This window comes from Pleuronectes platessa, chromosome 11, assembly GCF_947347685.1.
Source record: "Pleuronectes platessa chromosome 11, fPlePla1.1, whole genome shotgun sequence".
In the NCBI taxonomy this organism is placed as follows: Eukaryota; Metazoa; Chordata; class Actinopteri; order Pleuronectiformes; family Pleuronectidae; genus Pleuronectes; species Pleuronectes platessa.
The window spans coordinates 15,067,677-15,080,141 of record NC_070636.1 but is presented as its reverse complement, the minus strand read 5'-3'; the positions used below and the strand labels follow the sequence as shown (position 1 = coordinate 15,080,141).

The 12,465-nt window shown below is 44.9% G+C and overlaps 1 protein-coding gene across 1 annotated transcript in view; it reads right to left on the bottom strand.

Moving 5' to 3' along the window:
• Nucleotides 1–138: 138 nt before the first annotated feature.
• The window catches only part of crim1 (cysteine rich transmembrane BMP regulator 1 (chordin-like)), a 36,236-nt gene continuing 23,909 nt past the window's right edge, over nt 139–12,465 (bottom strand). Inside the window, exons 9-15 of the mRNA XM_053434279.1 lie at nt 11,419–11,540; nt 9,267–9,485; nt 6,906–7,121; nt 4,983–5,204; nt 4,088–4,210; nt 3,522–3,700; nt 139–2,493 (exon numbers count right to left, since the gene is read on the bottom strand). Of these exons, the coding sequence (XP_053290254.1) occupies nt 2,299–2,493; nt 3,522–3,700; nt 4,088–4,210; nt 4,983–5,204; nt 6,906–7,121; nt 9,267–9,485; nt 11,419–11,540 (1,276 nt within the window). The 3' untranslated portion in view covers nt 139–2,298. The remainder of the gene's footprint in view (nt 2,494–3,521; nt 3,701–4,087; nt 4,211–4,982; nt 5,205–6,905; nt 7,122–9,266; nt 9,486–11,418; nt 11,541–12,465) is intronic.

Below are 12,465 nucleotides of genomic sequence, written 5' to 3'. Positions count from 1 at the left end.
CTAAGTAAGAGAGGACAAATTCCCATTTTGAAGTGACCAGATGTGAGTGTGTGAGTCTGCAGGTGAGATAGAAAACCACCAACAGATAACACATTAGATGACATCACTGCACCTCAGAGTATCACCATCCAGAGCCACTTTGGTTCACACATTTATTTTTCAAAATAAGTGTAAATGTTACAGTTCATCATCTAGGAAACATATTTACAGGGTCTGCAACAGTGAAATAAATAAGGTTGAATAGAATATAGCAGATACAAATGGTAAATGGTCTACAATGTACAGCAGCTTTAGCTACCAAAAGATCATTTTTCAAAAAGACAAAAAAAAAAATTCTCAAACTATAGTTTAGTATTAATAAATAAAGCTATGTGAAAAAATAAATAAGGTATCTTCTGTCCTACTAATTTAAACTACTTTTTTTTTACCTTTTTTTTTTATACACATAGAAGAACAAAGAATTGCGTAAGCTTTTACAGTCACCTCTTCATCTTAAAGCACATGGTCATGATCCAAACAGATACATCTACTGTTACTAAGAAAACACTTCAGTATTAATTGGTCTCAAACCAATTTTGGCATCAGAATGTTCTTTGTTTTGAGAAATTGGCAATGGGTTGAGAACTCTTGATCCAAACGTTTCTACGAAACCTCGGCTGGTTTCACAACGCTTCTCGGAGTCCAGCCTCCACCGTGCTGATCAGATCGGTGCGGAGCCTCTCGCTGCAGCAGCGCGTTCACTCGAGTGGTTTACGTGGTGTGCTTAATATACCTATCAAATCCCTGATTAGGGCCTTTATCCCTCCAAGAATCCTGCAGTGGGCTTTTCTTAAAAAACACTGGCTCCAGAGAAAAAGTGCTACGTCTCTTGAACATGCTCCTAACTTTGTACAGTTACAAACAGTAAAACTCATGTCCCCACATCCTATTATTCACTAGTATAATGAAGAGCTGATAGGAACCATTAGTGACGCTGTCCAACCTAATCTGTCCATCTTAATAATGGGTGAATAAATTACTTCTTTTTCAATATGGGCTAACAGTTATTAAATGAAAAGATATGAAAGGAAATGTATTAAGGCTATAGAATTAAGGCGTATTATGAACCATCAGTAACACTCCGTGTGAACGATAGCTCCAGACACACAGAGCCGTGAATGAGGCGATGAAGTGAGGCACGCTATCAAAGCCATTCCTCTCAGGTCTCCTCTGCAGTCAATAAAACTGACATTCCTCCTGGACCAGCATCACTCGTCTTCATCTTCAACCCTGCTGCGATTCCTGACTTGATGAAATACGACTGACGGAGGAGCCAAGCTCGTACGAGCCCCAGTTGAGATACTGTGTGAAGATCGTTGGCTTATCGCGTCGCGGACCAGATAAGAGGGCAAACTCACGTGTTTATCTTTTCTCGCACAGCTGCGGTACGTGGTCGGGGGTTTTCCGAATGGAACGAGTCAGGTCATTTAAAGGTAGAAACAAGAAGCTGTTGCATGGGATGAGGTGAAGGAATGTTTAAATGGGCATTTTTCAAAAATGATTCTATCTGGCCCCCATGGAGACAGCCATGATACAAACGAAAGGCGGCCAGGAACAACATTTCAACTAGTACAAATACTGTAGAAATATACAAAAACTAAAGAGGGAAACCACACATTCTACAGCAGGGGTTTGGATCTGAGGGTCTATATATTCTGTATAAAGCCTGTTGACTCGATTTGGCTGCTGGACTCATTTCGATCCAGGTGGATTATCAGTTCCTTTGGCCTCCCTGCTGATGCTACTGATTCCATCAGTGAAACACTGCAGCACTCAGGTGGGCAGTCTCCTCTCTCCTGTCCCCTTCACACTACAGCTCAAACCCCTGTTTGTCCTAAAGCTTTTTAACGCTCCGCTCACTGCCTCCACGTTCCAGTTTCCAAGGAGGCAACATTAAGCAAAAAAAAAAAAATTACAATTCACAGTCAAAGTCTGATTCTGACAGAGGAGTCTCGCTGGCTGCCTCTTCCTCTCTTTTAAAGCGGAGTGCAGAGTGGCCTTGTCCTTTTACATGTCCACCCCATCCGTCCGCCTGCCAGCGTCTCGCTCCGCCAAACACAGAAGAATACGTACATGCGATAAAAAGAGACCGAGGTGACTGGCTGTGTCTCTCTAGGAGCACACTCGGTTTTGCTGTCACACAGAGAAAAAGGGTGGGAACATGGTGGCGGCCCGAGGATACAGCAGTAAGAGAGAGGAGGAGGTGTTGGACAGCTCTGATCTGCAGAGTCTTGAGTGGTGTATGTGTGGCTCCGTGCTTTAACGCGACGTCCAGTCTTTGCCCATGCTCAGCTTGGCCCTGGGGATGGTCATCTTGTCCGCGCAGGGGGAGCCCATGTCCGGAGAGAAGTGGATGAGGCCGCAGTCGTTCTTCACGTTCTGAAACTTGTTCTCCTTGGAGGGCTCCATGTAGACCACGGAGTTCTTGTTGACGTGCTTCTTTAGGATCACCGTCTGAGGAGAAGGAAATCAAATCAGTTTTAATTTTAGCAGCAGAGCATGAGGGGTTATAAGCTTGATAATTTATATTAAAAACTGCTTTTGGGAAAATAAACAGATATATATATTAAAGACCAAATTCTGACATTGCTAGAATGAAGTAATATTGCAAGAACAAAGCCCTAAAATTGTGGGAATACAGTTATAATTACACAAGAAAATAGTAATAATATTATGAGAAGAAAATGGAAAAAAAGGAAATGTGCAGCAAGTAGAACATGCGCTTGTCTAAGTTCCACTCCTGGATCCAAAATCTTGATCCCATCTGATTGTTTCTTGAGAAACTGAGAACCCCCTTTGAATATCAGCACATGTAACCAATAATAACCTCAGAGTCGACCGCTACCAAACATTTCCTCCCTCACAAAAGAGGCGGTCTGTGGTTGTTTCTTGGAAATAGACGGGCTCTTTCACAATCTCTTCAAAGTGCCGATACTTGTGATAGTGGCGTCCTGATGTGACAAAGGATGACGTGTTTTGTTATTTGAGAAACTCACACTAAAGTATAAATTAACAAGATGCTTTACATTCCTCAGTTTAACACAGACGAAATACCGATCTTCTGATACAGCCATAAAAAATGACACACAACCCCAAATTATGACTTTGCTCTTGCAATATAACGACTTCATATTTTGTAATATTACGACTTCATTCTCAGCATTGCATTCTTTACCCTTGAACTGGCCCCAATACTGAAAACAATCCCTTACATTTCTTTCTCTGAAACCTCACTCTCATTTCATGGTGGGGGGGGGGGGGGGGGGCTACAGATTTGATGACCATGTTCCAGTTGCAAGAGCGGGTTAAAGGACAAGCACCTTCATCCTGACATCATGGCAGGTTTAAAACTCCCCTTGACTCCTCCACATATCAACTCTGCTGTTTATGTGAAGGCAGCTGCTTCAGTTAGCACCTTTTTAATCCACGGCTTCAACATGAAAGACCTGATTTATGAAGATGGGCAGATAGCGATGGGTTACCTTCTTTGGTGCGCTGTAGCAGGACATCTGCACCCACTTCTTCTTCTTGTTGATGAGCAACGCCACGATGATGAAGATGATGATGGCTAGGAGGAGCCCCGCCAGGATCCAGGCCGCTGATTGGTAGATCAGGGCCATCTCTGTTTGGCTGGGGTAGTTCTCACCCAATCCTGGCTCATCTGTGGGACACAGACAACGCTGATTAGATTTCCATCCCGGCACGGGGAGCTTGTCTCACTTCTGATACTGTCATTGTTGTACTATGTGCATTTACTACATTCAAAAGGATCTTTGCTTTGGCATTTGGCAAATATCCCCGCTCGGTGCTCTTTGCTGAAAAATGAACGCTGGAGGTCTCTCGAGAGATCATTTTAGGTCAGTGTTCATTTGTCATAATTGTTTTAGCTAGTTTACATTTCACTACACCCTCCACTGGTGTAAACTCTCCCAGGGATTGGCAGGAGCTGTGGAGCAGTGATGCCAAATAAACACGATGAGGTTACTACTTCGCAGTGTGTGAACTTGAGAAGGGAGTAATGGAGACATGTGATTCAATGAGCAGGTACCTGTTTGGCCGATGATGGGCGGTGACACAGTGGCAGTGGTGATCCACACCGCGCTCCCCACTGTCGTGACCGTCTTCTGGCGCACGCTGGTGGAAACCATCACCGGCACTGATGTTGTGATTTCTGCGCGGACAGGATTGAGACCAGTTACCAATATGACTGGTGTGTAAACATCCAACTGGGAGTCGAGTGTGTGAACTCCCTGGTGTCTGCTCGATAAGCCGTGTTTATAGGAACTGTCCTAACTTCCACTGCAGCACTCTGCATGAGGTGTTGCGTTAAAATAAGCTGTGTTTTCCACCGGGCGAATAGGAAAAACAAAAGGGCCGGTGAAACGGCTTCATATCAGGGGGAACAATGGGAGCCTATGCCGAGGTTTTCCTCTATAGGAAAAGCTGACATGGAGCTTTGACTTCCTGCGCCGCCACAGAGCGAGAGCGTCGCGGGCCGCTTCAGCCGGGGACAGGAAACACGTGTGAATGTGCGGATGCCCGAGGAATGTTTTTGCTCCGAGCGCACCGTGTGTGTGTGTGTGTGTGTCACATGGAATGTTATTCTGAATGATTGTGTTTGCCCGTGTAGCGCCAGAGTGGCGAGGACTAATGAACAAACATACACACACATTCAGTCTGGAAACCGTCGTTTTCTCAGTGACGTGCGGCATTATGAATTATAACCTTCCCAACAACAGGCTGTGCCTTGTTCCAGTGGCACCACTTGTTCTGTGAATAATGGTAGCCCTACACAAGTTTGACAGCTCATTCTCAGCATGTGGAAGCTTTACATGACCTACACCTTAAACTCGAAAACTCGCGCTTTCGTTTATTTTTAGTGAAACAAAAATACTCTGAAGTCCGGAGACAACTTTGGCACAGGGCGACACCGAAGGACTCACCGAGACAGTGTGGGCAGCACTGGCCCTTGCGTAAGACGGGCACCCTGCAGTTGGCAGCGGGACAGCGCTGAGAGAAGCACTGAATGGTGGCGTTGTTGCAGGTGCAGCTGGTGCAGGCGTTTGCCTTCCAGGAGTCTCCGGCCAGCAGCACGTCCCCGTCGCTGGTTATGCAGTACTCCTGCTGGCTGTTGTTCACCGGCAGCAAGGGGCTCAACGTCTCCTCTGTGGTCACACGCAGGTATAAATAGAGTCAATCATAAAAGTACACAAGTGTTAAAAGTTAAGACATGGAACTAACAGGGCTTGGTAATGTAAGGTTTGAGCCACAGTTCAACTTATCATTTGTCTTTCTCGAAGGAAAAACTAATTTAGTCTTGGAACACGAAATCCAACATGACGCTCGGTGAGAATCTTATTTGTTTTTGCTCAATATCTTGAAAATATCAGCACATTAAGATCCTTGTTCAAACCTGCTACTTCCAAATCAGAAATATTGCTAAAGTCAAACTGATAGAACAACTCATCCACACCCTCATCTCCTCCAGCCTGGACTGAGGCAAATCTTCTTACAAACACTCGACCAAGAGATCACATCACTCCAGTCTGAGCCGAACTTCACCGGCTCCACTTCCACTTGGCGGGTTAGGGTTAGGGGGTTTAAAGGGGATCATGCTTTTAGATTAGGGTTAGGGTTTACAAACAAACACTCCCTCAACATCTGATAAGTAGAATCAGTGCCTCGTTTACAAAAGTGGGTAAAAGCTCACCTGAAAAGACTGACATTTTTATAGTTTCATTTTTTTATGTTTTTGTTTATATTTAGTTTATTGTTTTAATTCTGTTATTTTATCTGTTTTAACTTATCGCACTGCTGAGTGAGATTTGGCTTTTCTATGACTTGCTAGTTTTGCACTTATATTTAATTGTGTGAGTTACTCTCACTGAGCTATAGAAATAAAGTTTATATTATTTACTATAGTCAGTGTTGTATATATCCACATGGAGACGCCTGCTTCCACATGACTCATGCGGTTCAGCCCTGCTGTTTAACATCCTACTCCACACTGGCTGTTGGGCGTTTAGGGTTGCGTTCAAGATAAGACGCTTTACTGAACGTTCAAGACAAACATAAGTGACTCCATACGACCGATGTCAAACCAGTCTCGGACCTAATCTGTCTCTCCGCAGGGCCCGTGATCCACGGCCCTCTCAGATTTACTTCCCATGTAAACACTGCGCTGCCCTACTGTAACCATACATCATAGGGCCTGTCAGTGCGATGCCTCTTATTCCCACATTCCTTGTGACCAGGCCCATACATATATCAAAGGCCGGCCTCTGACAATCTGCTTTTGTGAGGGGAGATGCAGCGATAAGGCGGGCCGGAATTCTCCAGAAGGAGCAGCAGCTCTCAGGCGCAGTCAAGCGTCGCTGATTTGTGGGCCTCATACTTGGGAGTGCTTGGGATACGTTCTTTTTAGGAGTGTGAGAAAGAGGCTCGAGTGTTTGGGTGCAGTTGTAAATAAAATATGCTTGTGGGTAGTTTTTTTTGTCCGGGTTTGCCTTGACATTTGCGTCAAGAGTGTATTCCCATAACCGATGCAAAAGAACGTTGCAGATCCAGAGAGATTAGTTACATTCTTGGCTTTCCAGCAGTAAGAGCGTTAGACGGAGCCCCGGCTGTGAACCGCTGGGAGAGAGACGTCCACATGTGCTGCTGCCGCCTGCCCCCGAGGAGCGCTGTGTAAACCCAACCAGTCCGGGCTGGTTTCTTTATGAGCCTGTGTGCCTGACATAAAACGGCCCGACAAAGTGCCGCATGCGAGACCTTTCTAAGCCACCAGCTGATAGCACATCCCAAACAGATTTATACACCTTTTCCAATTCCCTTCCCTTCTTTCATGTCTTTTTATAGTCTGTTACCTGGACAGACGTGGCAACAGGTGTCCTTGTTCCTGGTCGGAGTCTGGCACAGAGCGGGGGGACACACTTCTGTGTCGCACAGGACGCGTCCCTTCCTGCAGGTGCAGCGTGTGCACTCGTCCAGGTTCCACGTCTCCCCCTCCACGTAGAACTCCCCCCCGGGGGCTCTGCACACCACCATGTCCATCCCCTCTGGCTGACCGCTGCCTGACTCATCTGTCAGAGTAAGAGGAGAGGGGGGGAAATAAGGGAGACAGTCATGTGTGCGTTGCTATCAAATTCACATTCTGTTGGTGTTCTCGGTGCCAAACATTCATTCATTTATCTCGGGACAACGAGCGTGGCATGATAACAGGATCAAGATTCTCTAGAGGGAGTAGCTGACTCTCAGGGGTTTCGAGATGTGAGGATCCGTGGGAGAGCGGCGTACGTTAGAAAGCAGCCTCAGGCCGGGCGGCGCAGGGCGGCGTCCGAGTTATGTTTTGACACTCGTCTATTTGAAAACATCTCTCTGTCCAGCTGAGTAGCAGACATCTGCGAAGAGTTAGCCCGTTGTCCCCCGACTGCAGAGTGTGCGTAGCTTCTGAAAGTTGTAGACATTCTTTCACTGCTAAATATTTGAACAGCCAGCTGAGTCACTCCTCCATAAATACACCGCATGAGACGGACGGTTGTGGATGAAGAAGAAAAAAAGGAAAAGTATGGGTGTGGATCCAGCGGGCGTCTTCCATTTTTAGAGAAACAGACAGAGACTGTGTGTCTGCGAGTGTAAGTGGTGGGCAAGTCGAGGGCCTATAAGCAGACTAATGATCCGGAGCTCTCGGCTGAATGAGCTGCGAGGGGACGATGGGCTGCTCAGTGCCAGATGTGTGTGCGCGCCTGTGAGCGTGTGACCGAGCTGCGACTGATTCCGAAGAAAAGTAATCAAGTGAGACCAAAGACCTGCTCCGAGAATGAATGATTCAAACAGATCTTTAACCGGTGGAAGAATTAGTTTCAAAGGAGGTTACGTCTTCGTCTGCTTTTGTTAGTCCGTCTGTTAAATCGCAGGATAACGCAAAAAAACCTGGTGGAAGGAAGTGGTATGTGTCAGGGAAGAACCCATTCAACTTTGGAGCAGATCCAGATCAGGGGGAGAATCCAGGATTCATTTTTTTTATTTTCTTTAATATTGCGCATTTCATTCGTTTTTGAATACTCTCATTGATTTCTGAGCAAAAAATATAGGGGACTGATATTCATGAGTGTGTGCAATTTGTTGCAGATCCATATAAGTGGTCCTGATCTAGTAAATTGAAATAAAGGACTGTTGGGCCTTGGTGTGCGCTCTAATGAGTGCCATTCTAGTTCAAACTTATTTTCTTAATTCTGGAAACCGTTTTTATCGGTTATGACAACACTGCGCCCACAGGATGTGAATGCTGAGATGTGGGCACACGGCAGGATTGCTCTCATGAAGTCATGGAAGTGAGACGTTGACTTAATCACTCATTACACAAGAAGCTGTGTGTGAGCAGCTATGACATATTGTCAGTGGGGGAACCATAAAGTCAGTCTGTAAATTGGATGTTTTAATGGAGAGCCTGAGAAATAATTGTGCCATTCTCCTTCGTTTACTGTTTGAAATGAGTTTGACTAACCTGAGGGTTGGTTTGAAACTGATTTGATCGTCTCTGTCTTATGTTCCAACCCTTTGATTGAGTACATTGTGTTATTACCGATAGGAGTGATAAGCCAAACTACGAAAATATTTCAAATATATGCCTGATTTTTGCTCATGAAGATTCCCCAAATATTCCCAAATATTTAAAAAATATTGAAAAGGAATTCATAGATCTTTCCCCTTCATCAGATCCACTCCAAACGTTCCTGTGTTGTTTCTCGGCCCACACCCTAACTTTCCACCAGGTTCAAAGACAATTGGCTCAGTAGTTTTTTGCGTAATCTTACTAACAGACGGACAACAGACGGACAACATGGGCGGCTGTGGCTGAGGGGTAGAGAGTGGTCGTCCTCCAACCTGAAGGTCGGCAGTTCGATCCCCATTCTGACCCATCTGCATGCCGAAGTGTCCTTGGGCAAGATGCTGAACCCCAAATGGCCCCCCATAGAATAACTAAGTGCTGTGAATAGATGCACCGTGTGAATGTGTGTGTGAATGTGTGAATGTGTGTGTGAATGTGTGACTGTAGAACTATAAAGCGCTTTGAGTGGTCATCAAGACTAGAAAAGCGCTATATAAATACAAAACCATTTACCATTTACAACGGTAATAACCGGGAAATATCCTTTTATATTGGTCCTGAAATATATTGAATAACATAATATAAAGTCATGTTTGAATATCTGAAAGAGACATACCCTCACACGTAGGACAACACTGGTCAAGCCTGACCACCGGGTGAGCACAGCTGGGTACGGGACAGGAAATGAGCACGCACATCTCCCGGCCTGAGTGGCAGTAGCAGTCGCGGCAGCCGTCGTGCCAGCCGTCGCCCTCCTCGTACCGGTGCCCGTTGGAGGTGAGGCAGTAGCTGGGCATCGGGGCCAGGGCGGTGGTGCTCGGGACGTGGCTACTTTCTGGAGACACAAATGTGAGAGTGCAGACATTAGTGAGCGGGACAAGGACGTGTGGAACAGCTGTGCAAAACAAAATTCTTAAAAAGAAACGTAGCCAGATATGACAAGATGACTGAATTCAAATGTCATGAAACCAGGTGGAAGAACAGAACCCATTCAATTGGGATGCAGATTGAGATCATGGAGAAGATCCAGTAATTTGTTTTCACTTTCCTCAACATTTTAACTTTTTCGTTGATTTCTCATGGAAGAATTCACAAGTCTTGACATGTTTAGGGGACTGATATTTATGAGTTTGTGTAATTTGTTGTAGATCCAAATAAAAATCTGGATCTTGTAAATTTGAAAGTGGTTTCATAAGGGGACTGGTGGGTCTTGGCTGAACTAGGCACTCAGCTCCATTCTAGTTCTTGTTTTATTTTCCGATAATCAAATTTATAATACACAGTGTGTGACATTGCAAAGCTCATTCATATTTAGAGATCTATTATCTTTTATTTGAATCTTACAAAAACACACATTTATTAACGTGCTCTATAAAAAAAAAGGTCTATCCTTGAGTAGATTAACAGTCTACATAGAGACTGATCCAAGAGTTTCAACATCAGGTAAACAGTTTTATTGCCAGTAGTCAACACTGGTCTCTGTGTGATGAGGAACCACATGTTCTGATCCGAAAACCACAAGTATATTTGAGCCTGACATATTTATAATGCAGCCAAACTGGCCAAATAAACACATCACATAAAACATGGCTGGGGCATAAATATGGCGGCTGCATACATATCTAAATAGAGCTGCGCACACAGTCCCTCTGTAAGACGCTAAACACCAACAGGAACCAAGCAGAACATAAAAGTCTCCATGTCGGAGCAGAGGAGGGTCAGCGGAAATCAAAGCTGCAGCTCAGTGGATTCAAACTGCGAACAGAGATCCCCTATCTGCCTCCAGCCTCCACCCCCTCCACTGCCAGCAAACTGTATATTGTGACAAGGTTTATCCATTAGGGAGCATGTTTGGTAAATGTCACATTAATCTATGAGGGGGTGTTACGCTCTGCTGGTACATGAAAGGTCAGGAGCCTGCAACAATAAGCAGGGCGCGCTCTCTGGGGACCATGACTACACAAGTTTAATAATAACCAGGGTCCAAAATACAAAAGGTTTACACTGTGTATGTAACATGAATGTGTTCAGTGGATTCCAGAAAGTTATTTTGTCCTCGTTAAGGGCTTAAGGCCGTTACGGAGAAAACAAACACAAATGCTGGTTGTTGGGATCAGAACAGAACCTACTTCACTTACTGTATCTGGAATGACATTATAATAGACCTCTTAATATGCATGAACTGTGCATCGTCATACACTGTGTTAATTCATTTGATTATTGGGATATAAAAACCCAACTACAATTAAATTCAGACTGGTGCATATCTCAGCCCAGGCCCAACAGTTGCTTTAACATCTTGGATCCAGCCCCAGATCCAGATCCATAACACACCAAAACCAACCGACAAACGGGCAGAGGTAAAAACATAATCTCTTTCGGGGAGATAATGTTTAAATCTGTATATAATATACACATATAAAATATGTGTGTGAAAACAATACCTCACCACCTCAAATAAGAAATGTTACTAGGTCTGCAGGGCTGAAGGGTGAACATATAACTCATGTTCCCTACAACACACCTGACGTGACAACAAGACTCAAAAGGAGTCTCTAATACATGAAAACGTGTGTCATAGAATTAAGGGAACACCTTTAGATGACTTTAAAATGATTGGGTACCATCCTATGGAAAACCATAAATGTATATTTCTCAATTTTATGTCAATCTGGCCTATTGTATGAATTAATATCTCCCCATCTAAGTGGCTGTCCTACATTTAAGTGAATCATTTTGCATCTCGACTCCAAACAGAACTTAGTTACCTTTGCACATGCAGACAGAGCAGCCCTTCCGGTTCTGTCGATAGCCATCGCTGCAGTGTTGGTCACAGGTGAAGGGGGGACACTTGACGCAGCGGCACATCTCACAGCCGTGCTTGTTCGTCCTGCGCGGCAACAAACACAGGCACAAATTCAATTCAATTATCTGGAGAGCATGTTCGAAAGTAAACAACATCACTCATGTTCATAATTGCTTCACATCGAGGATATCTCCGAGACGAGCGTTGCTATGGATCAATGGGGCCTCGAGATACAGAGATCCAGATGCTCCAGTCGGGCATAATCAACATCTGGACCTGTTTTCCCCCCTCCCTATATTAGCTGCCTTTGAAGAAGGCCAAATAAAAGGCCAACATGTGAGATCCCTGCGGTTTGCACATCATACCAACCCAAAAGACTCCAAAAACAGTAATCTAAAGCCAATTCAGATGCTTTCAATTCACCCTGCTGCCATCCTTATTGCTCCAAAAGCCCTTGGCGGACTCATAAGAGCAGGGGCCAGATAAGAACTAGTGTAAACATGTTGATTGGGGGAGTAGAGAGACGCACAGAAAAGAGAAAGAGAGATAGGGCCTTTTGCCTGGTCGTTTTGATTTTTAAAAGTTCAGTGATAATTGTACCGAGCTGACCACAGGGTTATCTTCACAAACAGAGGGAAGAGAGGGAAGATGCTGCAGAGGCTGGAAATGGTTGGATCCAGTTAAGTGCCCAATAAAACATGGATGAGCTGCAGGTTGATAAACTGTCCTCAGCTCGGATGAAGGAACGACCTGTATCTCACATTTTTCATCCTCCCTCCCTCGATGTTTCCTCCTTTCTCATTCATCTTCTCTCAACCTCTTCGCTTCTTATCTCTTTCTGCCACCCTCCAGGTAAGTGATGATACCTATTTAATGAAGCAGTGGCCTCATTTGGCCCCTGAGTAATGACTCAATTAATCTTCATCCTCCAGAGCCACGTAAATAAAAGGAAGCCCTCGAGCCCAAGAGGAGCGGTGCTGTGTCCCATGAAGGGGACGGAGCATTGTCG